Raw genomic sequence first — 27,312 nt, 5'->3', positions numbered from 1 at the left:
GCACTGTGCCTTATAGAGCTCACTGGCTTTCTACATCCGCCCACAGAGGCAGGAACATAAGGCGCCACAGCCGCTTCCCCTGTTCTCACTGTTCTCCTTTGGCCAAGGTCTTGACGGCAACAAGAAGCCAATGAGTAGATCAAGAAGAGTAGATCAAGAGTAGATCACCATCCGAAGTATACATTACAGTACAATCTCTCTTGTACCCCTAATTCCTGCCAACAGTGTTACAAATATGTACTATTGAAAGCAAATAAAATCAGGTAATAGACAGTGACTAGATCAATGGAAACCCATCACTTCAGGAAAATCAATTGGAAGACGTGTCCCTTCTAATAGTACCTTAGAGTAGAAGATTTATCTTTTCTTTATATGGTCTGGCCTTTATTTACTACTGGGCTTTTGTACATTCTTCTCTAATTCTGAAATGATCAGTCTCTTCTAAGTTTAAAGTCAAATATTTACTAGTTCTATTATGGTGGACAACTCATCTTCTCTAAGCCTTATTTATTGATATGTAAAATAAAAATTTAAGACTGTATGATCAGCAACGTCCTTACCAGAAAAAGCATGTTATAGTTCTGACTTAAACTTCATTCACCTCTTAGATTTCATCCTTATGTAGCACAGGCTGTTCTGAATGTCTTCTGTTTTTAGAGAGGCTTGCTTTCAAATAAATTCTCAAAAGCATGGCTTAAAATTGGGACAGTAATGACACCAGCAAATGGCTCCTTGTATAAACCATTCCTGACTTTACCAAAGGGTGTGATTCCTCAGCCATGAGGAATTATTTAACCCACTACTCTCTTATCACAAGAAACACTTCTAATTCATGACCAGGTGGTTGAAAACTGGGTAAGGGAAAGATGGATTTAAAATTTAGATAATGATCTGCTCCTACTCAAAATTCTGCAGACACTACTTCACAATTCCTCATCACTGTCTTATGAGAAAAGGTAAGAATATTACTGTATCTAACATACGTACTAATTTATAAAACTGAGAATTAAAAGTTATAAGTGGCTGACTCAAAAGAATGGTGTCCTAAAAAAGTAAATTAAGTAAATACTAAAATTTAAAAATCAAGTTAACATTTCTAATATGAAGGATGGATAAAAGAAGTGAGCGGTCAAATCTACCCTAAGTAATTCCAAATAGCACTTTCTGTGTTCCTGATTCAGCACTTCCCTTGTTGGGGTGGAAGTACAGGGGGATTCCCAAGTGATCTTTGCTAATCTTAAAACTTAACAATGTAAAATTTGAGCCATTTTGAAACTATCCCACTAATAACTTGTTCCACTAAATCTTCATGAATGTCATTTTTTTTATATATAGCAATCATCAGGTTTCCTTTCATAAACACAAATTATGCAACAAATTGACCGATAATCATTGCACAAATTGCTGTATTCCATGCAGACATGCTACAGAAGAACTAAGCCGTGGGTTCAGACTAGCCCCGGTGGCCAAGGGAGAATGTGCTCGGCCTGGAAATTTCACACCTGTCTTCTGCAAAAATAAAAAACAAAGAGCGGTGTTTTCATACCTCCTGGTGGAAATACAATAAGTGGATGAGATGAGGAAGGATGGATAAGTGGTGATGATACAGATTACCATAACAGTAAAATGTATCTGAGTATGCTCTGCTTACAAAATTTCCTTAAAAATGCAGTAATGCTGCTTCTGGAATTATACTCACTTATTCAAGCAGGCCTCCTTCCCTTTCCCCAGATGCATCTCTTAAACGAAGAGCAATGTTACTAACTTAGCCTCCCCTCCCCCTGCCTAAGCATGATTTAGTCGGTCCCATCTACTTTCACTTAGTTGTTTCACAAGTGTAGTGACTGCCACCCTCTACAATTGCCTTTTGGACTATCTACATTTTGTTAGCAACACACTCTGACTAGTCATAGTTAGCGAGTTCCCCAGAAACAATTTCCAATCTATAAATTCAATATCGATAAAATGGTAAGAGTCCTATGCAGTCCTTGGTTCTTCCATTACACAAGGTATGTGTCCCACCCTCCTAGCATTACCTTCTAAAACAAACGATGAGATGCTGCATTTCAGGCCTTGCTGCTGCCCAAGGGTCACTCACAGTCCTACTCCCCATGATGGAGAAGCATAGCAGAGTTCACCTGAGGCTGTGTCCTCCAAACCTAAGGGGGCTATGGAAAGATTTTCACCCTCCAACCCTATTTACAATTCGGCTATAAACGGAGTCTCAATACACCTATATCTACAGGCTTGTCTTGAATATCAGTAATACATAAGACACTCAACAGTTAGCCAGACAAACTGCTAAAGAGGCTGGAGAGGGTTTATTTAATAGGATTATATAACCAACCCTTTGCTCCATCAAAATTTTCCTAGGCTCGCACTACAGGTATTTAAAAAGGTCAAGTGCAACTGGTTCTGAATCAGACATCAGATCCTAAACTTGTCACTTGCTAGCTGGATAAATTGCCTCAGTTTCCCTATCTGTAAAATGGGAAATATAGTACCATCAATCCACTTCAAAGATTCTTAAAAGATAATTCATGGAAAGCCCTTAACATTGGGCCTAATATAAGTTTGTGATTTTTTAAAAATGTAAGGTATTCTTTTAATCATCAGCCTGTACTCATTAATTTGGTTGACATACTACATAAAGCATGGTATCAACTAAGCATTATGCCAAACAATTTAATCAAGACAAGGGTGTGTTTTCCTTACCTTAATGAGCTTATATTTATGAGAGAAAGACACTGCTTCTTGGCATGTTGGAAAATAATACATTTTATTAAGAATTCAAGAGAGAATTTAGAAACTAAACTTAAAAACTAAAAAACAAACAAAAAAACATTATTCACTGGGCTGAAAACATGCTTCACAGAGAGCAGTTAAAAGACCTAATGAAATGACACATAGAAGAATGGTCTGTCACCATGCTGTTAAACCATCAAAAGCAGGGACCACATTTTATTAATTCAGCAACTTCTACAGTCTCAAGAACAAAGCATGTGTGTAATAAATGTTCATGGAATGAATACATGCCTTAAAGCTTCCACAAACCCCCCCCAGGATCTTACCCAGTATATAAGGTATTTAGTTCATTAAATTCATGTTATAATATCTATATCTCCACAACTTTATTTTCATTTCTCTGATTTCCTTTAACTTTACTACCAAGCACCTGGCAAAGCTCAGTACCTCCACACCTGAGTACTTGAGCCTGGGCAGAAGATAAAAGCCAACAGATAGAAAAGAAAGCAGAACCAAAACAGAAGCCATGCACAGCACTCAGAATAGGCCTTAACTTAAAAAATAAATGTTAATAGAAATCACCTAAATTTCAGTCAGATTCCCAGTCAATAACTATCAATTTGATTTTGTACAGGCATCTCAGGGGTGTGGGATAAACAGTCCTTAATTGTCCTGAAAGAACTAAAACTTATTCTTAGGATTTATGCACTGTAGCTTTTAAAAGAACTGCCTTAACAAAATGTCATAATTTTCATTCCTCTAAAAACAAATCAACTATAAAAAGAAGTCCCCATGTCAGCATATCAACTGTTTTGCATTTGAATTATGTTGTCAAGTTCAAAACAACGAAGCAAAACTAAAGTCATTTAGGCATGTGGCAATTAAGAGCACAAGCAATGAAATGAAGAGATAAAGAGAAAAACACCACTAACAAAATAATTAAATAAAACCACCCCAGTTAAATGCCTATTCCTCCACAAAGATTTTCACCTGCATAGGATCCTTACAAAGGCTCACATACAATGTAATTTTATATCCATTTCTGCTTCTATTTCTGCAATGAAATATTTATAGAGAGCTCAGGATTTCTGGAGTAAATTATACCTAGATCTTGATAAAGCTGAAATCACCTAAATTACCTTTTTGTTCAATTACTTGGAAGAATGGAGAAAGAAAGCTTGACAAAATAAAAAGGCGCACTAAAAAATGGCTATTTCGTAGCTATAATTGCATACCTTAGTGAACATTGATGCCTTGAGGGTTATATGCACTCACCACAGCTATTTTTACCAAAGGCCTCAAATAAAATTCAAATCAATTCATGTTATGTGACTATACACATTATAATAGAACACAAAACAACCCAAATATTCTATCGGTTTATGTTAGGAATAACATATGAAAACACACACTAGAAGTATATAAAAATGGAGGCACAGTACAGTATTAAGCATACTGTTATGAGAATAATACCTTCCAAGCTGAATCAGATACTCAAAGTTCTATAAATATTCTTATGGTATGCCATCGATTCTGGAAATGTAAAGTTCCAAATTCTGAGTCATTGTTACGAACTGAATTTTTGTATTCTCCTCCCTGACAAAAATTCCTATGTTGAAGCCTTAGCCCCTAGTGTAGCTATACTTGGAGATGGGGCCTTGATCTGATAGGAGTAGCCTGCTTCTAAGAAGAGACATCAGAGAGTTCACTCTCTCTCTGCCCACACACATCAAAGAAAGGCCATGTGAGGACAGAGCCAGAAGGTGGCCATCTGCAAGCCAGGAAGAGAGGCCTCACCCGAAATCTACCCTGCTGGGCCTCTTGATATGGGACTTCTAACCTCCAGATTTCGAGAAAATAAATTTCTATTATTTAAGCTATCCTATTTACGGTGTTTTGTTATGGCAGCCTGAGCAGACTAAACCAATCACACAACTTCAATCTGGGAACCAGGAAAAGTCCTGTTCCAAATTTTTACATTAGTGCAAGGCATTTTATCTGAAAAGGGCCTCCTCCCCATTCAGCAATCCATCTTACAGCCTCTTATGGACCAATGTGATAACTACCAGAAGTGTATGTGAGTGTGTGTGAATACACCCCCCCACACACACGGCACAGTTCATGAATGCTTCATGGGGCTCTACTTCTACTTTCCAAATCATGAAAAGATAACGGGGGAAATTTCACTGTGAAAGCAAATAGTCAGCTGTAGCTGCAATACCAGATGCTTGAACATAAAGGCTTTTAGGTGGCCCAAATCCAGATTGATTAGGTATATGCTAAGGAGTTCAAAATTGACCTCACAGGGTAAGGTTTCATGTAATTATTTTTTATCTCAGGAACTGCTTCCACAGTAATTATTTCAATCACATTGTCAGTATAAAAAAATAACTAAGTAAAAATAAAGTTTATTTATGACAAATTACTTAGTTATTTTAAACAATTAGTGATATCCATGTATACATTATGAATTCTTACATACAAGTTTTGTACCAGTTAATTTAAAAACTAATTATGTAGAAAAAAGCATATAATGCCAACCAACGACATATTAAGTGACATATTTTGGGAGGAACCAAATGTATATAAAAATGACCAGACTGGAAATTCAAAATATCTCACCTAATTGTAAAGTATAATGTATGCTTTCATTCTTCATATCATTCTTCATATCATAAGCCCTACTTTATCAGAATATCATGCATTTATTCAGATACCATCTAACTAGGGAAAAAGTATTATACTGGTTTTATCTAATTATCACCAAACATAGAACTGACAGTATCTTTTGATTCATAGTTTAATAGCTGCAATATATTCTCTGGAATGTTGTCTGCTATCAGTTAAGAAATGCTACTATAAGTGGTAGTTTTTGAGAAAAAATGGATTTAAAAGGGGGGGAGACCATGTTTAAAGAGATCAGATAAAAAGATAATGTGTTAACCTAGTTAAGAAATTATGTGTTTGACCCATTTTGTGTATGGTGACAAGTAGCAGTCAGTATCACTCCCCCAAAATTGAAAACATTTATTCATAAAGATATACACCCTTATGTTCACTGCAGCATTATTCATGGTGGCGAAGGCATGGAAACAACCAGTGTCCTTTGATAGATAATTAGATAAAGAAGATATGATACATATACACAATAGAATATTACTCAGCCATAAGAAAAAATGAAATATCGACATTGCAACAACATGGATAGATCTTGAGAATATCATGCTAAGCAAAACGAGTCAGACAGCAAAAAATCAAAAACCATCTATTTCACTCATATGTGGGATATAAAACCAAAAACAACAAATGAACAAACAAAAATGCATAGACACAGGCAATGGTATGGTGGTTACCAGAGGGAAAGGGGGGCGGAGGGAGGTAGTGAAGGAAGTTAAATACAGTGGTGCCTCGGTGTTTTAATGTAATCCATTCTGGAAGACCGTTAGAGTTCTGAAATGTTCGAAAACCGAGGTACCGCTGTAGATGGTGATGGAAGGTCAGGCGACTTGACTTTGGATTGTGAACATTCAATGCAATATTCAGATGATGTCTTATAAAACTGTACACCTGAAACTACATAATCGTATTAACCAATGTCACGCCAACAAAATTAATTAAGAAAAAGAAATTATAGGAGGAAAGCATGAATGGCAAATGGGCATACAAAGAAAGAAAGATGTCTTTAGGAACTAGAACTAACACTAGCCAAGAACCACATGGCCACAGTGGCAGGGGAGAAGAGGTGTAGGAATTACTCTGATTTAGATTTCTAATCTGAGTAATGGCGACAAATAAAATTTATGTCAACCAAGAGACAGGTTATTCTAAAAGTCTGTTTTCACACTCATGTACACACCTATACAGGCATATCAGTGCATGCGGACTGCCCTATGTCTCTGTTAATAACACCACTGTGGCATTCATCCCTCTCCAAGTAGCTGACTGTGCACACCATTTACACAAGGACAGGATTAAATGTCAGCAAATGACAGGGATGACACTGTGAGTTAACAACGTGATTCTAAAATGCCCCAACGTAAACAAACTTGACCATCACTCAGTACAAAAGGATGGATGCCAACATGGAGTCTGGAGATAAGAATTGATTTTGCAGTAGAAATTATTTGTGTTTCTTTCTTATCTCTAGACAAAACATTTCAGCGGCGAGAAAGAATCATCTCCTATAGCACTAATTACAAACGTAAATCTCGCCGAGAGAAATGCCAAGAAATTTTATTGTTTGTCACTAGATGTAGTAATAGAATTTTCTGACATTTTATTCCCCTAGAAAAACGCAACATCTTTAATAAACCACTGCCCGGTGGAGATCCTAATTTCAGCATATCATAACAGAAATTACAAAAGAGAAAACATGCAAAGCCTTAAGATGAGTAGCTAAAAACAAATTTACTCTCAGAATTATCAGTGGGAATAGAATGTCTTCATTGATACCAGAATAATTACAAAATCTCAGATTGTCAATTGCATGTTTCACATTGTAAAATTGAAAATATGTCCATACTCTGAGTCCAACAGAGATTGTTTATAAATCTTTTCAAATGTCCCTACTGTGATATGTAATTATAGGCTCTTGCTCTATAAAGGGTTGATAAAATCTAACACACATTTTTTATTAAGGCAACTATAATATTGTAAAAATATAGCTCATAAATATTGCGCTACCCCAATCCAAGTGTGGTTTTTTATTGCTTTGTGTGAGCTTTTTTGCCTTTATTTTATGAATGCCTCACCTCTATTTGAGAACTATTTACTTATTAGCAAATAACATGAAAACCATATCACAGTTCATGCTACATTAATGACAGGTGTCTTGTAATGATGATGCCCAACACATAAGAAATTATGCCTCACTGTTGAATGGCTGTTCTGCTCTTGCTAGTAAGTGCTACAAGCCTCACTCCTTGACCTCCCGACCCAGATGTGCCACTATAACTGAGCTCACATCTCTTTGGAAGCATCACTTTAACAATCTTATGAGCAGAGAAAAATATATTCTCAGGCATCAAAAATCCCTCCGTCCTCTTTGTAAAGGAATTATCACTTCTGAATTAGCAAACCCAAAACAGAAAAGCAGAAGACCACTCCAAAAGTCTGCCAAACCAACATGGTAACTGGAGTTACTCCTCTTTTTCTAAAGATAATTTTAATTACTACAGACAAGACCATATTCTACAGTGGCACACAAACTGCATAAGGAAGTGGGAATGTTTAGCCAAGAGTCTGAGCAGGCATATTAGATACCCATCCACAAAAGCTACAGACTGGAATATGCACATTTTTAACCCCTCTATACAAGCAACATTGGTACTTGACAGAGTATAGGATTCTGATCATCTGAAAAGCATTCATACTGCAATGTTTTATCAATTGTTGGCAACTCATAAACACAATATAACAGAAGCCTGAAAATAACCACTCAGAATCAGTAAGAGCAAGTGTATAGATGGACCAGAATAAAACTGTATTAACAAAATATTCTATGCTATTATATAGAAGGAAATTAAAACTTGCCAAAATATATTTTCATCAAAAAACCAATTCCAAAAAATCAGTCCTATTAATTTTTTTCAATAAAAATCATTTGTCCTTCTGACAGCTTATTATATTCATCTACCTTTTAAAACCACATGGAAAGTACTTATTTCAGTCTGGCTTTTCCAATGGTATTTAATCATACACTACACATTTCATCAATAACATGAAGATACACAGAACATGATATAGAAGAGATGTACTCTTTTTATCATATCTACATGAAAAGTATGTAATTTAAAGTGTCACTGGAGAAGAAAAAGGATGGCATAAGCTGTCACGAATTTCATCTCAGTCAAATAAATTAGCAATATCACGTGCGCTGAACACATTCAAATATTCACATCAGCTTTGCCAAAATTGTTGGTGTACTTTTTTATTATATGTTACAAGTTTAAACCAGCAGCACTTACGGTGTTTGAAAACAAGCATCAGTATAATAACCTTACTTGCTCATAGATGATCTGCTGGAGATTATCAGCATGCGTCTATTTAATGGGATTCCCACGAAACTGTTAGATTCCTTTTGATTAAAACAAACTACTGAAAAGGGTGAGAAATGCAAGCAGCTTCTAACTCTAAATGCAAGCCAAAGGCATCACTAGGCACCAGCAATTAACATCCTGAGACAGAAGATTATTTACTCAACAAATAATTATTGAGTATCTCTTGAGAGCCAGGAGTGGTGGGTACCTACCCTTAAAGAGCTCACAGACCCATGGGCAGACAGACGACGACAAAACTGCAGTGCAGAGAGGTAACTGCTCCAGGAGCTCCACCTGGTGCACTGAGGGAGCTGCTCCAGGAGCTCCACCTGGTGCAGTGAGCTAAATGCTATAGGAGCTCTACCTGGTGCACTGAGGCAGATGCTCCAGGAGCTCCACCTGGTGCAGTGAGCTAAATGCTATAGGAGCTCTACCTGGTGCAGTGAGGCAGATGCTCCAGGAGCTCCACCTGGTGCAGTGAGCTAAATGCTATAGGAGCTCTACCTGGTGCAGTGAGGCAGATGCTCCAGGAGCTCCACCTGGTGCAGTGAGCTAAATGCTATAGGAGCTCTACCTGGTGCAGTGAGGCAGATGCTCCAGGAGCTCCACCTAGTGCAGTGAGCTAAATGCTATAGGAGCTCTACCTGGTGCAGTGAGCTAAATGCTATAGGAGCTCTACCTGGTGCAGAGAGGCAGATGCTACAGGAGCTCTACCTGGGACGGTGAGGTAGAGATACAGGAGCTCCACCTGGCACACAAATCAAAGACCCCCAGGATATCTAAAACAAATGGCATTACTTTAAAGCCAGATTTGGAATGATGGTGAATTCCAAACCCAATCTTCTCTTTTCTAGGATGCTAGGTACAGAGGTGGACTACTTGGGGGAGAACTGCTTACATGACCTCTCAGCCACAGAGGAGACAACCAGAGGGTTATGGTCACATTATTAACTTTCAGTCACTCCCCTGCATTTTTCCAGGCATATCACAACCCTGCATTTCTTGAAAAACACATAATTAATAAATACCTAGAAAGTAAACAGCTGTGTCTGACCTTATGATGATGAAGTAAATGTAACTCTACTTAAGAAAAATAGATAGTTACACTTCCTTTACTCTGCTACTTTAAATATTTCAAAAACATTTAAGAACATGGAAGGTAGCAAATCGTACATTAAGTAGGCAAAATAAATGTTAGAATCTGCTAAAACATGCATACCATGTAGAAAAGCCCCAAAACTCACTCAAGATCTATATAGTTTTATTTAGAGATGATTCTAAGAGGCAAACTAGAACTAGAAAACAAGGGAAGGAGAGTGGTCAAGGTCAACCAGTCATAAGTAACAGTCCCCACTGACAGGAGGGAGGGGATTTAAACAGACTGAGAAATGAGAACATAAAATGCATAATCTGAGGCCCTTCCATGTAAAACTGATTTACAGAATAGAACTTAAGTAGAACTGCCATCTCTTTCTTCCCCAGCTCAGCTTGTGAAGCCTTGGCAGGTGCTTTCAATATCACTGCCCTGATTTATCAGTATCTGCAACAACAAATTTTTTTTCTTTACAGAAGGTCACAATATTGGGGGTGGGGCAGAAGTATAGGAGGTGATATTTTCAATTTCATTGTTCTTTACTCCTTAAAAAAGCTGTTTTGTTTTTTGTTTTCACTATAAATATATATGCTTAAGACTCTTTAATATAAAATTCTAGGAAACCAGCATTTTGAAAAATATGAAATAATGCTGTTATAATGATAAATGTAATTAGAATGCTGTTCAGAGCCATGGTAAAAGAATTTTATACCTCAATATACATAACTGATATCAGCATAGTCACTCCGGTGCAGAAAAATAACATGATGAACAAAGTTCAAAGGTCTGCTTACAGGACATGCTGTTTATGTCCACGTTGGCAGCTTCCTCTGGCACAGGGCCCACATTCGACAGGAGTCAAAATCCTTAGATTTTTTTACCCCCTCTTTTCTTTTGGCTGTAGCACAAACATTTTCAGTGCTTTCTAAATGGCATAAATATTTTCAAGGTTTCTGACAGGCAGCGAGGAGAAAATGAATTTCCAGGTGTCCCCAGTTTCCTGTCTGACCCCTCGCGCCGACACCTCGCGCAGAAGACCAGGGCCTCCTCTAACAGAGCTGCAGGCCGGCGGCAGCCCCCCCACCACTGCCTCTGATTTGTGGGGGAACAATTACTGCAAACAGTGCGGTTACGTGTTCTCAGGCTCTTTCTTCAGAGCACGCAGAAAAAGCCTCTAGGAAAGACGAAAATCGGAGCCTCGGTGTCCTGCACCGCACCACATTGTGACGCTCATGGAGCACACTTCCAATAGATGCATTTTAAACACCTACAGGCTGGTGTTGCCCACACTTTACAGTTACAGGAGTTGTAGGTGATACCGATGTTTTAGGAAAAGTTGGCCTTGGGAGGATATTTATTCCTCTCAGCAGTTCTATCTCAGTATCAGTCAAAACATTCAAAAGGTAGCTCAGCAGGTTTAATTTTCGCCAAGTTACAACCACTGTATGCTCAGTGGCTTGCAGATAGACAGCCTTAATACAAAAAAAAATGCACTCTACGGAACACAGATTATTACATACACATGTATGGCAAGTCTGTGGTTACTTTTACCCTCTAACAAACTTCTTTTTTCTCCCTGAGTAATATCATCTCTATGGTCCTGAACTGCTAGTTAAAGCCAAAACTGTAAAATTAAGGAATACATAAAAATAAAAAATCATCATAGGTAAACCAAAATGTGGTATATCCATACAATGGAACATTATTTGGCAACAAAAAGGAATGGAGTACTTCGTGCCACAACATGGATGGACTTTAAAAAAAAAGTGCTAAGTGAAAGAAACCTACCACAAAAGGCTACATATTGTATAATTCCATATACATGAAGTACACAGAATAGGCAAACCCACAGACATAAAAAATAGATTAGTGGTTACCAAGGGCTGGGGGAGAAGGGAATGGTGAATAACGGCTGGTGGGTATCAGGGTTTCATTTTAGGGCGATGAATATGTCCTAAAATTAGAAAGTTGTGATAATTGCACAAATTTGTAAATATACTAAAAACCACTGACTTGTACAGTTAAAATGGTGAATTTTATGCTGTATAAATCATATCTCAATTCTATTTTTAAATAAATCTAACTAATGATGCTCTGAGTATAGGAGTTCTAAATATAAGAGGACTAAAGTTTCAACCACATTCATTGGCACTTTGAATTTTATGAGAGTGGACTCATCTTTATATCCTGGGATCTATCTATCAAGCCTGAAAAGTGTTTCTCTTTCACTATTCACTTTCAGAAACATAATCCCCTCTTACAAGAAAGAGAAAGAGGAGTGATTCCAATAGGGGGATAATTCACACAGTGCTGCATTTTATTAACAAAGTATGCTCGATATTAACTCATCCAGTGCAATTTATTAAGTCAACAGGCAGTTCCAAGGAAATATTTGGTCACCCAAATATTTGGCAGTCACAGAAATATTTGCAGGTAGTACTTAATTCACAATCAATTAAAGTATCAAAAGGTAGATACATCTATTTCTTTGCCATTACTAGTGGCCATTATTAATCAATAAAAACAGGAAATGTAAATATAAATACTGACCTTGTTTCTTTTAACCCTTCTTTCTGAATGACTTCCAATATCTGCTTTGCTGTCATTGGTGAGTTGGGGTGTTTTTCTAGTGCCTGAAAAATAAAAATAAACATGATTCATAGATTATTGCATGGAAGCATATAAAATGAAAACATGTATGAATCATGCAGTGTTTCCTTAAAATTTTAAAGGGAAAGGGGCTGTTATATCAAGATAAGGTCCCATCACACAACTCAAGTGTCCAAAATGAGAACGTAATTTTTTTCCTGGACTTTTATGGCAATTTCTGCAACAAATAGGGGCCATTCTCAAAAAAAAAAAAAAAGAAAGAAAAATACAAGGGCATAACACCAAAAAAAAGTGAATCTTTAAAAAAACCAAGTTAATAAATGTATATAATTTCATTTATTAAAAATTGCTAGTATTTTAGGGTTAAAGACAACGTTTCAGGCTAAAATTTTTCCTAGATTTCCAGGGCCTTGGAAGCATGAAGCCTGAACACCACCAACAGTAGAGAACAAAGTGCTGGTCAGAAATAACCTCACTGGATTCACATTTTGATCAACTTCTTTTATATTAAAAGAAAATGAGAGGGGAAAAAAAGTCCTTCATGACCCAAATGGAAAGAATCATACAGAAACCCAAGTACCTCATTACAATGTGTTTTCCAGTTCAGCTCAGTTTCCTTTCTTTGCCTTTTCCAATTACTTTTAGGAAAACCCCTGCCTCTTCCCATTCAGCCCATCTCAGCTTTATAAACTGAGTCCCATTTTTTCTCTCCCTCTCTGTCCTACTTATTTTTGAGTAGAAGGGGGTTCCTTTAAACAAAGTGTGGGGAATACATGGGACGCAGTTATTTCCACAGGCATTAGACCATCCTCCCTGAAAATCAAGTTCTTTGGTTTAGCCAGGGACCTCACTACATGTATTGAAAGCAGGAGACAGCAGGGACCACTGCTCACCAGCGTGGATTACAGGGGCCACCTCTAGGTACAAGAAACGGGTCTGCACACATCTTCACAATGACGTCTTCCAAGGGTAGACACCACCTAATTAAAGGTCCTGTACAGAAGCTTCTGCACAAGTCATGGCCCCAAGCAACTTAAAGATTCTAGAGTTCTCATTTGTGAGGACTTACTAGAAGGATCGTAATTATTAATAACAGGGCCACTCTGAAAATTAAAAATTGAAAAGGCTTCCAAATCTGCTCAGAATAGCTCTGTGACCTCTCCTACGCTCAATGGCCAAATTTCCACTAAGTCGTTTCGGGTCCTCCAGTGAGTTGCCTACAGGCAGACCCGCCTCACCATTAGGGCCGCTTTCCTGGTCTCCCCTTTGCACTTCCCCAGAAATTTCCCCAGTTTTCCCAGTCTGGATCAGTCCCTTAGTCGTAGCTGGTTCAGTTCTTTAATCAATATAGAAATATGAACTCCACTAGAAAGAAGGTATGGCAGCAAGTAAGTCATCAGGAAAGAAGAAATACATGTCCTGACGAGGAGGACACTGAGAGCTGAACTGAAAACTGGGAAAGGGGGGGAAAGAAACGTAGGCATAGCTGGGTCGGGAAGAGGGCTAATGTATTAAAACGTTGGTTAAAAAAGGCAAGAAGGAAACTGCATAATGGACCTGAAAAGGGTGAAAGATCAGATCACAACAAAGGGAGGGAAAGAAATACACATGAAAACAAAAAAGCTGAGAGTTTCTAAAATAAGAGCCGTAAGCAGAGCAGTGCATACTCATGGGTTACTGAGAGGAGACGCTGTGGTCACAGGGACCAGATCAGGGTAGGCATCGCCCCAAACGACAGGCAATGCTGAGGGCACTAACGGGCTCTCATAAACGGTGTGGGCAGAGTCAACAGACACAGACATACACAAGTGAGCAAGCAAGGAAGAGGGGCTGCGGGGAGAGGCACAGGAGGGCACAGAGAAGGGCTGAGCGGGGAAAGGTGAGCGAGGAGGAAAATTGAGCTGAACTGGGAATGTCCAAAAGGCAAACTGATTAAAACTAGAAAGGGCCGAAGAGGAAAACTCCAGTGTACTGGGCAACGTTTTAACGGAAATTTGGGGGCACTCGAAAGTGGGGTTACTCACTGTGGAGGACTCCCTGTTTCTCTTCCTGAGTACAGGCCCCTCAGCACACCTGGGCAGCTCCTCCCAGCAATTGAGAGAATTTGGATAGCCCTGTCCCCTTCTCTATGACATCACATCCTACTCTACAAAGGAAGTAAAAGTGCCAAGAATTACATCATATGAAGTGGATGAGAGGCAGGGAGGAAATGGTGGAGCCCCACAAAACACCAGAAGCCACCCTCAGTTCCTGCAAGACAGAGAAAGGAGACAGAGGAGGGGTTCCTGGGTGTGAGCAAACTTCACTGCACTGGCTGTGTGAACATTAACAGGACAAAAGATAGGGGGGATTATCTCACAGAACAATACATTGATGCCATCAAAATACGGGGACACATGGCGGAGACATGGATCAGACTCACAGGCAGCCACACGCAAACACGACGGGGAGAGGGAGCCACAGCGGGGGCGCCATGGCGCTCTAAGCGACCAGGCCCCACCATTAGATCTGCCCCAACAATCTCCTGACACTGAGGAGTTCCAGTTTCACGCGTCCTGCTGCAAAAGGGTACTTTCTGGGTTATCCTTCATGACATTTTCAAATACTAGTATTTGAATATGTTTTCACGGTCAATTAATACTTATTTGAATTTAACGTGTTCTTACAATTGTTTCCCACCTTGTACCTACTTCTTTAGAAAAGGGGGTCAAGGATTCAATAAAGTAGGAAGGGAGTAGGATTTTTAAGAGGATCACAGTAAGATTTTTCCAGGAAGAGGAACAGTAAACATTTCAGATCATCAAAACAGGTTCAGGCTGCCTTGGGCAATAATGATGTCATTGCAACAAAATAGGGGATCCAATCTTAAAGTTTGCCATGGGTAATTATTTAAAATAATCTTGCTTTCTGATAATAAAAATTAGAAAAATGCAAACTCATACCCATGCTATTAAAAGCAAAATGCACCCACAAGCCTACAACCAAGAATATTAACCACTGCTAATATTTGTTTTCTCTCTAGTTTTTCTACACGCACATATTATTTTAATATAATAATAATGTAAAACACATGTATATACTCTTAGCTGTCTTACTTTTCTCCATGTAATCTGAATTCTTCAAAAAGGGCACCATAATTAACACTTTACTGAGAGGAGGCATTATTTACATTGTTTTAAAAATTCAATTAATAAACAAAAATGTCCAAAGAATATATTGAATGTAACATTTTAGAGTATTATTGAGTCAAAGAATGTGAGTTCTGTTATGTCTCTTGACACACTGCCAATTGTTTGCAGAAAGATTTTAACAATTTATACTCTCACCAAGCAGAACTGAATGTACCTCCTTCATCACAACTAACATAAAGTATTAAACATTATCTTAGTAGGTCAAGTAAGTGGTTATTCCTTGTTATTTTTATTATACTTCTGTAAATACTAATGAGGATAAAGATTTTTTCAAATGAATATCATATGAGGTACGATATGACACGAGATATTTCTGTTTTTCTAATTAATGTGTAAAAAGCTCTTTAGAGAGTAACATTCATTGTTTTGCATGTTAGTAACATCTAGTCTTTTTGCTGCTTATTTTTGGATATTTTAGGGTGATATGCAAAGCTTGCCATTTTCATACTAACAATTCTATCAGATTTTTTCATTACGACACCTGCTGCTCTTATGTTTAGAAATTCCTTTTATCCAGACACTATTCAAATATCTACAAATATTTCTTTCAAGTATCATGTTTTTATTTTTAAATTCATCTGGAATTTATCTTCTTGTACCAAGGTGACGGGCTAACTTAAGCCTCCTGCCTCCTACAAATAAGTCAAGGTTCCCCAACATCATTTGTTTCATAAGCCGTCAAAATTAGTGAGGCATCCTTCTACCACCATTAATATGAGGGTGATGAAAACCCTTCTGAACGTGAAACCAATGTATAAACGTGGGAACCCATTATAGAAAGGGCACAAAAGCAGAGCCGTTGCTGCTGAAGCGGAGATGAGAGAGCTCAGAGGCCCCACACTTTCTCTAAAGGCTGAAGGAACTTCTGGGCATTTTCAGGGTCTCCGAAACGAACTGCAAACCACTGGGCTTGGGGATCGTCCAGGAGTCCTGCTAGTTCCCCTGATCTTTCAATGAGCTGTGTGCCAGGACCATACTGTTTTAAATTGCTGTCATATTATAATTCATTTCACTATCTGGATAGGAAACTGCTCTCACCATTCCTCTTAAATTTTTAATTGTTCACTTCTTTGTATTTCCAGATGAAATTTAGATTGAAATTAAATGAGACATCTAATTAAATTTTTAAGAAATTTACACACATTGTTCCATGTATTTAAGTTTTATTTTATAAACTGTAATGAGCTTTTCATTGTTTTATATTTTCAGTTGCAACACTTTTTCATATAATTGTCTCTCATTTTATTGCTAATACATACAAAAGCCATTGAATTGTGATAATTATTATCTATATGAACAGCAAATTGAATTCTTAATAGTGCCAATGGTACAGAAGTACAGAATCACATTTTCTGCAAATAATGTGAATTGTGTCTCCTTTCCAATAGCTGTGTTTTTTCTTTCCTACATTATTTACTTTAGATTTAAAAAAACAACAACACAAAAAACCGATCTGTTTTAGTCCCTGTCAAAAACTTTTGCTAAAAATTGAGCTGCGTTATAATTTATTTCCTCCAAAACAGGCCCCTAAAGCCACCAAGCTTCCTTAAGAATATCCGTAGCTAGAATTAGAACTAGCTAGAACTAGCAAGCGCTGCCAAGAGACTGTAATTGGAAACCACTGGCCAGATATCACTGTCTCTTCTATACAAATCAAAGTCTGAAACAGTACAATCTCTCCATAAAATGTCCTTTCTTTCTTTGTAAAACAAATTGTTCTTGTGTCAGAGCTATATTTGTGATTCCACTTCACTCTCACTCCCTAAGAATCGTGTCTTGCACCTCCCATGCTTCTGCCTCTCGCACTGAAGTCCTTTCCATCCTCAACTCCCTTCTTCCTTCACTGCTTCCTCCCAGTAGGCTTCAAATTCAGCATTGCTCTCTATAAAGGAGATTTCCATGGCTCAGGATACAAATATGCAATCAGCTACCTTGTATTTTTCAGAAGATGTGAACAGATGTGTAGGAGCGGCAAATACACCAGGGGACTGATTTCACCTTCTTTACTTATGTGACTATATGAGAGCCTATCTCAAAGACATCTCAATTCTTGCAACCTGAAGCAAGAGAGACGCATCCCAGAAACCTCCTTCGCCAGACTTCTACATGTCCCAGTAGAAAAAGAAAAAAGAAAAAACTGCAAGAAAATGATAGTAATATAGTTAAGGAGAGAGGCATTTTGCCAAATCAGCAAGGGCACAGGCCAAGCTAAGAATGTATTTTTCTGTATTAGGTTCAAACATTTTTAAACTAACAAATATAATGTTTCAAATATTTTAGGGCTTACTCAAGATATCCTTGGTGTCTCTCAAGCAGAAAAGTCATTTCAAGTATCCCTAAGATAAATGCATTAGACCAGTCAGTGTTCATCTAATGGTTAAAACAGTTACTTGGGGGGGGGGGGTGTAAAATAAAATATTCTGAGCTTACTTATTTGATTGCAAAATAAAAAATTTCCACAATTTAAAATCATGTCAATAATGTATGTTTAGATTTGTAGAATCCCAAATGAGTGTCAAACACCAGGCTCTCTCCTTTTTTTCTAACAGTATTGTGTCTTCCTTTAATCCATTCTGGCAGCTCATTAAAATATTTAGCTGTTTAAGGTCTCATGTCTTAGCTAAATGATTTGGGGATTATAAAATAAAGCGTTTTATATCTATACATGCTCTACAATTACAGAGTGCTTTCACACAACATGTATTATCATTACATTCAATTTCATACAACATTATTTTATTTGATCTTTATAACCACTCAGTGAAATACACAGAAAAGACAGAATCAAGAGAGATGTGCAAAGTTGAAGTAATTGTTCCAAGGTCATAAAACTATTACGTGGAAGGACGAGATATGCATACATGATGATGCTGATGATGATGTTTAAACAGAAGGGCAGCTAATGCTTATTAGACAGCTCCTCTGTGCTAGGTCTCCAGGGGATGTGCACATAGTACAACAGGTTGTGGGATCCATATATTTAACATTCCTATTTTCCACTATTCCTGAGAAACCACAAAGATCCATGTCATTTTGATGGAACATGAATTTGGATCACTGGTAGTATTCAGATGAAATAAATCATGTAAAAAGTGACAGCACCTCGCCTTAAGCTCAATTAGGCTATTCTCTACTCCTCACATATGTGATTACTAGGTCTGGGTTTAAAGACGATACTTGTAATTTTTCTATTCTAATTGCATAGGTTTTTATGGGGAAATTATATGCCGTAGTAGTACTTGTGAATGTGTGACTTAAAAGACAGACATATTTTTATAGTAGCCTTGAGGATCAGGCCTGTTTCACCCAGAAGAAAGCAGCCTACAAGAAGATAAAGTGCCTACAAGGTCTGGCAGCTAGTAAGTGATGGGTTTAGCTAATCTGACACTGAAGTTTGCTCTTTCTGCTAAGTTAAATGTAGAGGGCTTACAGAAACTGAAGGCCTATAGTCAAGATATTATACACAGTATCTACCTCATAATCCCCAGTTCAGTGATCTCACACTTAACAATCAGATATTCTCTTGAACTCTCATATAATGGTTTGAACTATACTTTCCTTTGGTAGCAGATGTCAAAACTGTTCTTAATTGTCATTATCTATTGAATGACACTCTTCCTGCTATACTGCAGGCCTCATGAGATCAAGGACCTCAGTCCCCATTCATGCCTACAGCCCCAGATTGTGACACTACTAAGGAAGTAGGCTTCAGGAAAGACCAAGTAAATGTTGGGAGATGTTTTCAGTTGTTCCATATTAGGAGCTTTTACCGAACAAAAAAGATGGTTATGAGTTCTGGAGTCAGGTGGACCAGGAAACCCTTACTCACTAGCTGTCTGATCTTAGATACTTAACCTCCCTTAACCTCAGCTTCTTCATTTCCTCCTTTATGAAAGTGTTGTGAGGGCTAAATGACATAATGAATGTAAAGCACTTATTATTCTGATATAACAAATGACTATACAGCAACATGTGTTCATAATCATTAGCTAATACTATTAGCTGGGTGGAAAAAAACAGCCCACTTTGAGCAGAGCCTAGAAAGATGACTCTTTTCAATACAAAGGAGAGAGCTATAAAAAATTATGGACGTTAGATGTGGTCTGACTTTGAGGTTTCCTGCATAAAATGCACCGGAGTTCTACAAAGCCGGTTAGCCCCATTCTGCCAACTCTCATCGTCTGGTCAGAGCCAAACTTACTCCACTGCAGACGCACAGGTAACCCTGCCCCGCCCTGTACCTAGTTTCACCATCCAACAGTCTTTCTTTAAAAAAAAATTACTGGGGTGACATTGGTTAATAGGATCACATAGGTTTCAGGTGTGGATTTCTATGTTACAAGAACTGTACATTGCACTGTGTGCAATGGAATACTACCCAGCCAACAGTCTTTCTCTGTTTAACAAGAGGGATTTAATAATACGGCACTCTTTGAGACACTTCTGTTACCTAGGAGGAACTGCACATTACAGGGACAAAATATCCTCCTATACTTGTGTTACAAATCAATTCAAAATATAGAGAATATCAACAGCAACAACTTACTTCCAATAATATATACTTAAAGACAAACTTTCAAACAATTGTGATGTAGCGTATCATACACTATCCTTCAGAAGGAAATTCTGCCTTACAGGAAAATTATTTTAGTTACCCAGCTTCATAAAACCGGAGCACAGCTGAGAGTAGAGAAGTACCTTTCTGAGGCCTGGAACAGTTCAGAGTGGTCATTACCTGAATGTGTAAATAACACTGAGAATTTCCTGTGGGATTTGTGCAACTTTTCTCTACCTCGGGTAAGTTTCTACTCTTTTGAAACAGTCGATATTCCTTTTTTAAACAGAAAAATAAAAAATAAAAAATGAGAGACACCCAGAATTTCTACAATGTTAAGAAAAGTTTTAAAATATTACTAAGTAAATGATAATGTATATGAGTCCCTTTATAAGAAGTAAAACATCTCTTTAATGAAAAAGAGATCCTTCTACCACAGAAATTTGCAGGCAGTCTACTCTATTCAGAACCCACTAATTGTTAAAAAGTGTTTTCTGAACATCAAGTAAAAAATTATGCTTTCCTATCATTTCTACTATGTAGTCCTAGTTTTTGCCATTGAATGTAACAATAATTTAACATTAAATTCCAAGCATTTTCCTAACATGTAGCTTAAAGTAATTGTTATATAAATTTATAAAATGGGGTCCAATAATTTATTTACATGACATACTGTGACCTGTTTTAAAGCACTATTAGGGGCCCAGTCTCCCTTTATTTCCAGGTTAATGACACTTCAGTTTCCTCAACCTCACATAAAATAGCTTGCAGATACTCCCTCCCAAATCGTCCTTCTTTGAATATTCTTAAATTTGCCATTATCACGTGTAAAACAGAACACGCCTTTAAGAATTATGTTAATTAAGATAAATCAGCGAAATACCATTGATAAATATTCTACATGTGGTTTGATCAAAACATAATACAGCATCACTTCCCCTTCGCGAACCCCCATAAGTACATCAATACGACCTAATACGACAGTTTCTCTTTTTCAGCAGTCCTCACTGTCAGGCAGCTAAAACTTCCAGATCTTTAACATTTGCTTCCAAAATGACATGCGTAACCCCGTGGTGTGTTTTCCGAACTTGCCGCACATAAGTGCATCTTTGTTTAATGCACCAGTGTTTGTCTCCACATATTTTTGCAGCCTCTGAAATCTTATTCTTCCCAAATATCTGATTACCCAGGGCAATAGCTATCCTCTGTAGAGTCCACAAATTTGAAAAAATACTTATCTCAGGTAAACTTCATCTTTTTAGGTTCAGGTTATTTGTTCAAGCTTATAAAGTGCTTTTGGAATCATTATTCTCCTTTCCAACTGTTCAGTTTCCTTTTTTATTTTCGGATATCCACGTATTTGACAAGCATGACTTTGATGTATTTCTCCAAGTTACTCATGACACAGCTGAACAAGGCAATGGAAAACAAAGGGATCTCCTTTCAGACTGATACTGACGAGTGAATCAATATACTGTGTCTATAGATGTTCAATCTGCTACAATTCATTTAACTATACTACCATGCAGTTCATATTTGTCCATCACTTTTTAAAGAGTTTCATAATAGACTATGTCAAACGACTGGCTGAAATTTAGCTCCAACAGGAGCATCCCCCCTGGTGTGTAAGTCTCATAATCCTATCAAAAATAAATTAATTTAGTTTGACATGAATTAACTTAGAGAATCCATATGCCTTCCAGGGATCGCTGCTTCCATTTCTAAATGCTCACAGTCATCTGTTTAATAATACACTCTAGAATTTTATTGAGAGTTGAGATAAAGCTCAGTAGCCTGTGATTTCAAAAATGTTTTTTACCTCTTTTTTAAAAATTTATTGATTTGAGAGAGAGGAATGGGGGGGGGCTAGCAAGAGAGACAGAAAACATCGATTTGTTGTTCCACTTATTTATGCATTCATTGGTTGATTCTTGTATGTGCCCTTGGTCTATACTAGGGACAAGACTAACCAACTGAGCTGCCCAGCCAGGCCCTACCTCTTTAATAATAATAACAATGGCAAACACTTACACAGCAGGTACTCTGCATCAAGCATTATTCTAACATGCACATAATCTCACTTAATCCTCAAAACAATAATTTTATAGGGACTATTTTTGCCCTCATTTTATAGATGACAGATGAGGTAACTAAGGAGCAGAGTAGTTAATGAACTCTCCCAAAGTCACACAGCTACAAAGTGGTAGAGCCAAGACTTGAACCCACGTGGTTCCATCTTGGACAACTACTACTCTGTTGTCTGTGTTTCCCCCATGATTATCAGCAGTGCTCCTGACCAGATCTGTAGCTTCTTTTTAGTGTCTTGTCATTGACCTCATACTTCCTCATTTCTCACCCCATCTAAAACACAATGGATATAACTTTTATGTTACTTTTCTTATCACACCTTGTTGAAACAAAAAAACCTACACTAATTTAAAAGAAAAAAAATACAATGAAATATTTCAAAAATGAGAAATCGTGCCTGATAAGAAAGTTGCTGTGACTCTATTGATTTCGTGGCAGTTAAAATGTAACATTAGCCAGTTAATATCCATTAGCTAAATAAAAGAACATTAGTTTGTTAGAGCAAATAAAGGTTTTCCTATTTCTAAACTAAGACAATTGTCTTATATAGATATTCATACAGAGGCATTGGGTGACAACAGACAAGATCTTCAATGAGAGTTTCACAAATGCAAGCATAAGGACATTTGTAAATTTTGTTGTAGAACCTCTCATAAAAATCTAAACATAACATAAACATATAATTGAGAATAATTAGGTAAAATAATCCAAGTAGATAGTCTTCCCAAGGTTGCATATGATTAAATTTAGATTATATATTCTAACAACAACTCGGAGTTTGTATTTTACTACTATTGACAGATATAATAACCCTGAAAACCAGACCTGCAGGTGGCAGAACACAATATTATAAACATTTAGGAGCTTAATGTACATATTTGTCCAGAGATGGGAGACTAAACAAACATGTGTCCACATGAAAAATGTATGGTCAAAGCCATCATTTGCTGCCGGATAACACTGTGAAGCAGCAATCAGTTGAGACCCCAACTTTCCATATCATAGGAATCTTTACAAGGTACTCCTATTAATAATAGCAGATAGTGCTTACACAGCTCTAGAAAGCATTTTGTAACAGAAATAGGAGAGCCACTTTTATAAAAACTTGACTTATATTAACATATTTAATTCTCACCATCACCTATTAAGTAAGTATTATATTTTTGTAGATGAGAGAACTGAGACACAGATATACTAATCCACTTATACCAAGCTATTTCCAAATAACAAGCAGAGCTGGGATTAAAATCCCTGCACTTGGGCTTAAGTGTTCCACCATCACAATATACTACCTTGTAGCAAATAGTACCACCTTACTTGGAGGGTAATTTAACAGTACTATTAAAACATAAAAGGCAGGTGGTCCAAATTGTTGAACATCTTTAGGTATTTTTCTTAGAGAAATCCAGAGCCCATCTTGCATATTCGACAAAGCATAATATGAAATAAAAATTAAAGACATAGTCTAAGAGGAAGATGGTTAAATAAATGAAGGCACATATACCCCATAAAATAATACACAGCCATTACAAAGAAAATAAGTGCTGACACGGAACGATGTCCATGAGAAAGTGATTAGTAAAGATAAGCAATATGTATAGAGGAAGCATACATTCAAGTGTGTGTGGTGTTCATCTACACACACCCACACCCACAACCCCCCAGCACCCCCCACACACATTCACATCATATAAAAATATTCAAACAGTGAACAACTGTAACCCTGGAGAGCGGCAGAAAAGCAAAAGCTGAAGAACGAAATATCATACTTTTAAAAATATTGTGGTGCTTAGAAGCATGAATTACTTTCATAGTCTTTAAACTATATGAATACAATCTTTATATAATTGATATAATATATGCTTATATAATTCATACATATGCTTGCGATTTATATAAGAATATATTCTGCACCATTTAATAACTAATTTAAAAACCAGTTTCAAAACAAAATAAAAATGAATACTTGAACAACAAAAGAAATAGTTATATACCTTACACTCTAAAGCACAGTGCAGAAAGGAAAATACAGGTATGTTGAAGTTTTTCCAAAGCAAGCATTAGTCACCATTCAATCTGAGTCAGGAAAACCCTTCAGTGTTATTCTCACAGACTACTCTGAAATGACACAGCATCCAGATGTAGCTGCCAAAAGGAATTAGTTTCAAAATATATCTTGAGATAATTGTAGAAAATGACTTTGTTACATGGAATGACTCGATTCTGACCACTTACATGTTGAAGAATGACAAAGACAATGATGCTTCTTTGTCACAGTTAATAACAGCCTTTTCTCCTGACTATAGTTAAACAACAGCATTACCTCCTCAATAATTCATTGATTTAGCAAATATTTACCAAGCACACGCATCCACCAAAATGAAATACAATAAAACATGTTAACACCATCTCTGGAGACACTTATACCTCTGGTTTACCACAGCTGGGGAGGGGAGGGTGGCAAACATCTAATTTACTTAGAAACACAGGTTTAAAATAAAAAGCAAGAGAGTAAGCCATATGCGTTCTTTTATACTCATTCAAAATGCAGATTGAGTTTACATAAAAACCGCCTTTGCCCACCCTATTCCGGGGAAGGGGGGGTATTATAATTCACATTCTATGCATTAGTAGCCATCACCATGCTTTGTTGGTTTTTTCCTTTTTGGTCACTGCTTTATTTCCAGTACCTGGCACACTGTAAGCACTTAATAAAAAACGTGCCTAATGAATGCAAACAAGATGAACAAATGGCAAGAAAAGACTCATGTACTGAATTTACTGGGTTCTGTGAGCTCATTCTCTGCCTCTGAAGAACGCCCTTTCCTACTGGGATCTGAATGGGCGCTGTCAGATTCCTGCAGACCCCGGAGAGCCAGGGGGATGGCGGGGGCAGGTACACAAGGAGGGCCAATCACTGCTCTTCCCCAGGCCACAGCAGCCCAAAGCTCAAGGAAACACTTCTCAGTGGCTTTCTGGTAACAGCCCCAGGTGATGAGCCTGAGGCCCGCTGTGTGCCGTGTTCCCAGCCATGTGGAAGCAGCCGGTTCCGAATGCAAGGCTCTGCAGAGAGACCCGGCGGCGAGTGCGCCCCGGACACACGCATTGCTCCTTTTCGGGGGGCTCTGAGGAGTGTGACTCACCTATAGCGGTTGATGTTTATGCCAGTTTTTCAATAAATCTCGATCTCACTAAGTTGGTTAGAGTTGGATTTTAGTCTCTGTTCATGGCTGAATGTTCACAACCAATGTGTTTCTTACACTAATTATTAAGCCCTTACTTAGTTCCTGTCAAAGGATTTTCAAGAATTACAAAATGCATGATGTTTCCAAGTCTGATGTTAAATTTTGATTCCTTTAGAAGATGAAGAGTAGTTACTGGTAAAACTTTTTCATCATTGTCAAGCTAAATTCTTAATGAAATAAAAGTTGGGAATGCAGATTGTTAGCCTTTTGTCAAATACGCACTTTGACCCACCCAGAGACAATAAAGAACTAAACAATTGTATAAAATTAGGAACTCACCAGACAAAGCTATAAATAATTCTAGCAGTAAGAGATCTTTACCTAAAACTCAAGTTTGATGAATTGAGAATTTCTGAATCCCAGGCTCCAGAAAGAGGACCAACATTTTAAAAAAAAAAAGGAATCAGGTATCTCAATATTTTAGCAATATGACTGGAAGGTCTTCCATAGGCCAAATGTCTTATGAGATATGTGCTTCACATTTCTAATTGGAGTCATGCATAAAAATCTACCATAACTAAAATAAAATAAAATAATTTTAAAATAAAATAAAATAAAATAAAATAAAATGGGGGGGGGACAAAACAAACAATATCTACCATAGCTGTTTATACTAAAAGCCAAGTCAAAAATCTCCCACCTAGTTTACTAGACTCAAATAATTAAGATACCATTAAATTATCTACATGAAGAACTATGCTAAATACATTCATGGGCAACTACTTTTATATTCTACTTGATATATTTACTACCCACCTTATATGAGCCAGGTTTTTCAACCCGCTCCATCCTACCTGTTTCTTAAAGTATGTGCTAAAGGAATGAAAGCCATATTTATCAGGGCACAAAGCAAACAGAACTGGTTTCAATCAGCCAATAGTTGTTGATATGAAATATGGGCTGAGTCTCTTTAAGGAGGCAATGGAGCATTAAAACTTACCTTTGCCAACAAAAGATTCTTTATGAAATCAGATAGTCCCTATTGCTTTCTAACCTTCCTCAGTCCTCATTTTACCAGTAGAGTTCCACAAACAACCAGGCTGGGAACTCATTATACTATAATGCTATGTTTAGATGTCAGAATGAAGAAAAATGATTAGCTCTGATGTGATCAAAATATCTATCCCTTTGAAAGAAATACAAATAAGAGCTACCCATTAACCAACTCTAAATTAGCACTTACATAGGTTTACTTAGATTTTTTCCAGAGGTTGCCATTCAGCATTATTCAGTTACGCCTGAAGATAAATTAGGCCAGATGGTTCTCCCTTAGATTCGCTCAACTACAGGGACTAGGCACTAGGCCCACAAGGAATCAAACCCTCCCTATGAAAGTTAAATGTAGGAAAAGTTTTGAGAGTTCTGTTAGCTACCTTGACAATCAGGTTTTAAGAGATAACTACACCTGCCATGAGGTATAAAAAACATATAGGAGAGCAAACACTGGAATATTCTGTAGGTATATTATTGGGAATTAAAAGGGGAAGATCTGTTTTGTGACCCTAGCAATTCAGTGGTGACCTTACCTATAATAATTATAATTAAGTGCCTGTACCTCCATATAAAGTCCAAAAAATCTTGAAGATAAGGAATTCACTGAAAATCAATGTCTCCTGCAGATAAATTATATCATAATTAAAAATATAAGCCAACATGTAAGGGACTGTGCATGAACAACTCCATCCCCATTTGAGCACAAGACTGGTAGGAAAGTCTAGGAAATCTAGTTTTGAGTTTTTGCTTTAGA

At 37.4% G+C, this 27,312-nt stretch overlaps 1 protein-coding gene across 1 annotated transcript in view; it reads right to left on the bottom strand.

Moving 5' to 3' along the window:
• Positions 1–27,312, bottom strand: part of ASXL3 (ASXL transcriptional regulator 3) — a 163,229-nt gene that overhangs the window by 119,769 nt on the left and 16,148 nt on the right. Inside the window, 1 exon segment of the mRNA XM_087819036.1 lies at positions 12,427–12,509. Coding sequence (XP_087675162.1) covers positions 12,427–12,509 — 83 coding nt within the window.

Source organism: Miniopterus natalensis, chromosome 7, assembly GCF_054644295.1.
Source record: "Miniopterus natalensis isolate mMinNat1 chromosome 7, mMinNat1.hap1, whole genome shotgun sequence".
NCBI classification, from domain to species: Eukaryota; Metazoa; Chordata; class Mammalia; order Chiroptera; family Miniopteridae; genus Miniopterus; species Miniopterus natalensis.
The sequence above is the reverse complement of the archived record's forward strand: the minus strand, read 5'-3'. Positions and strand labels throughout refer to the sequence as shown.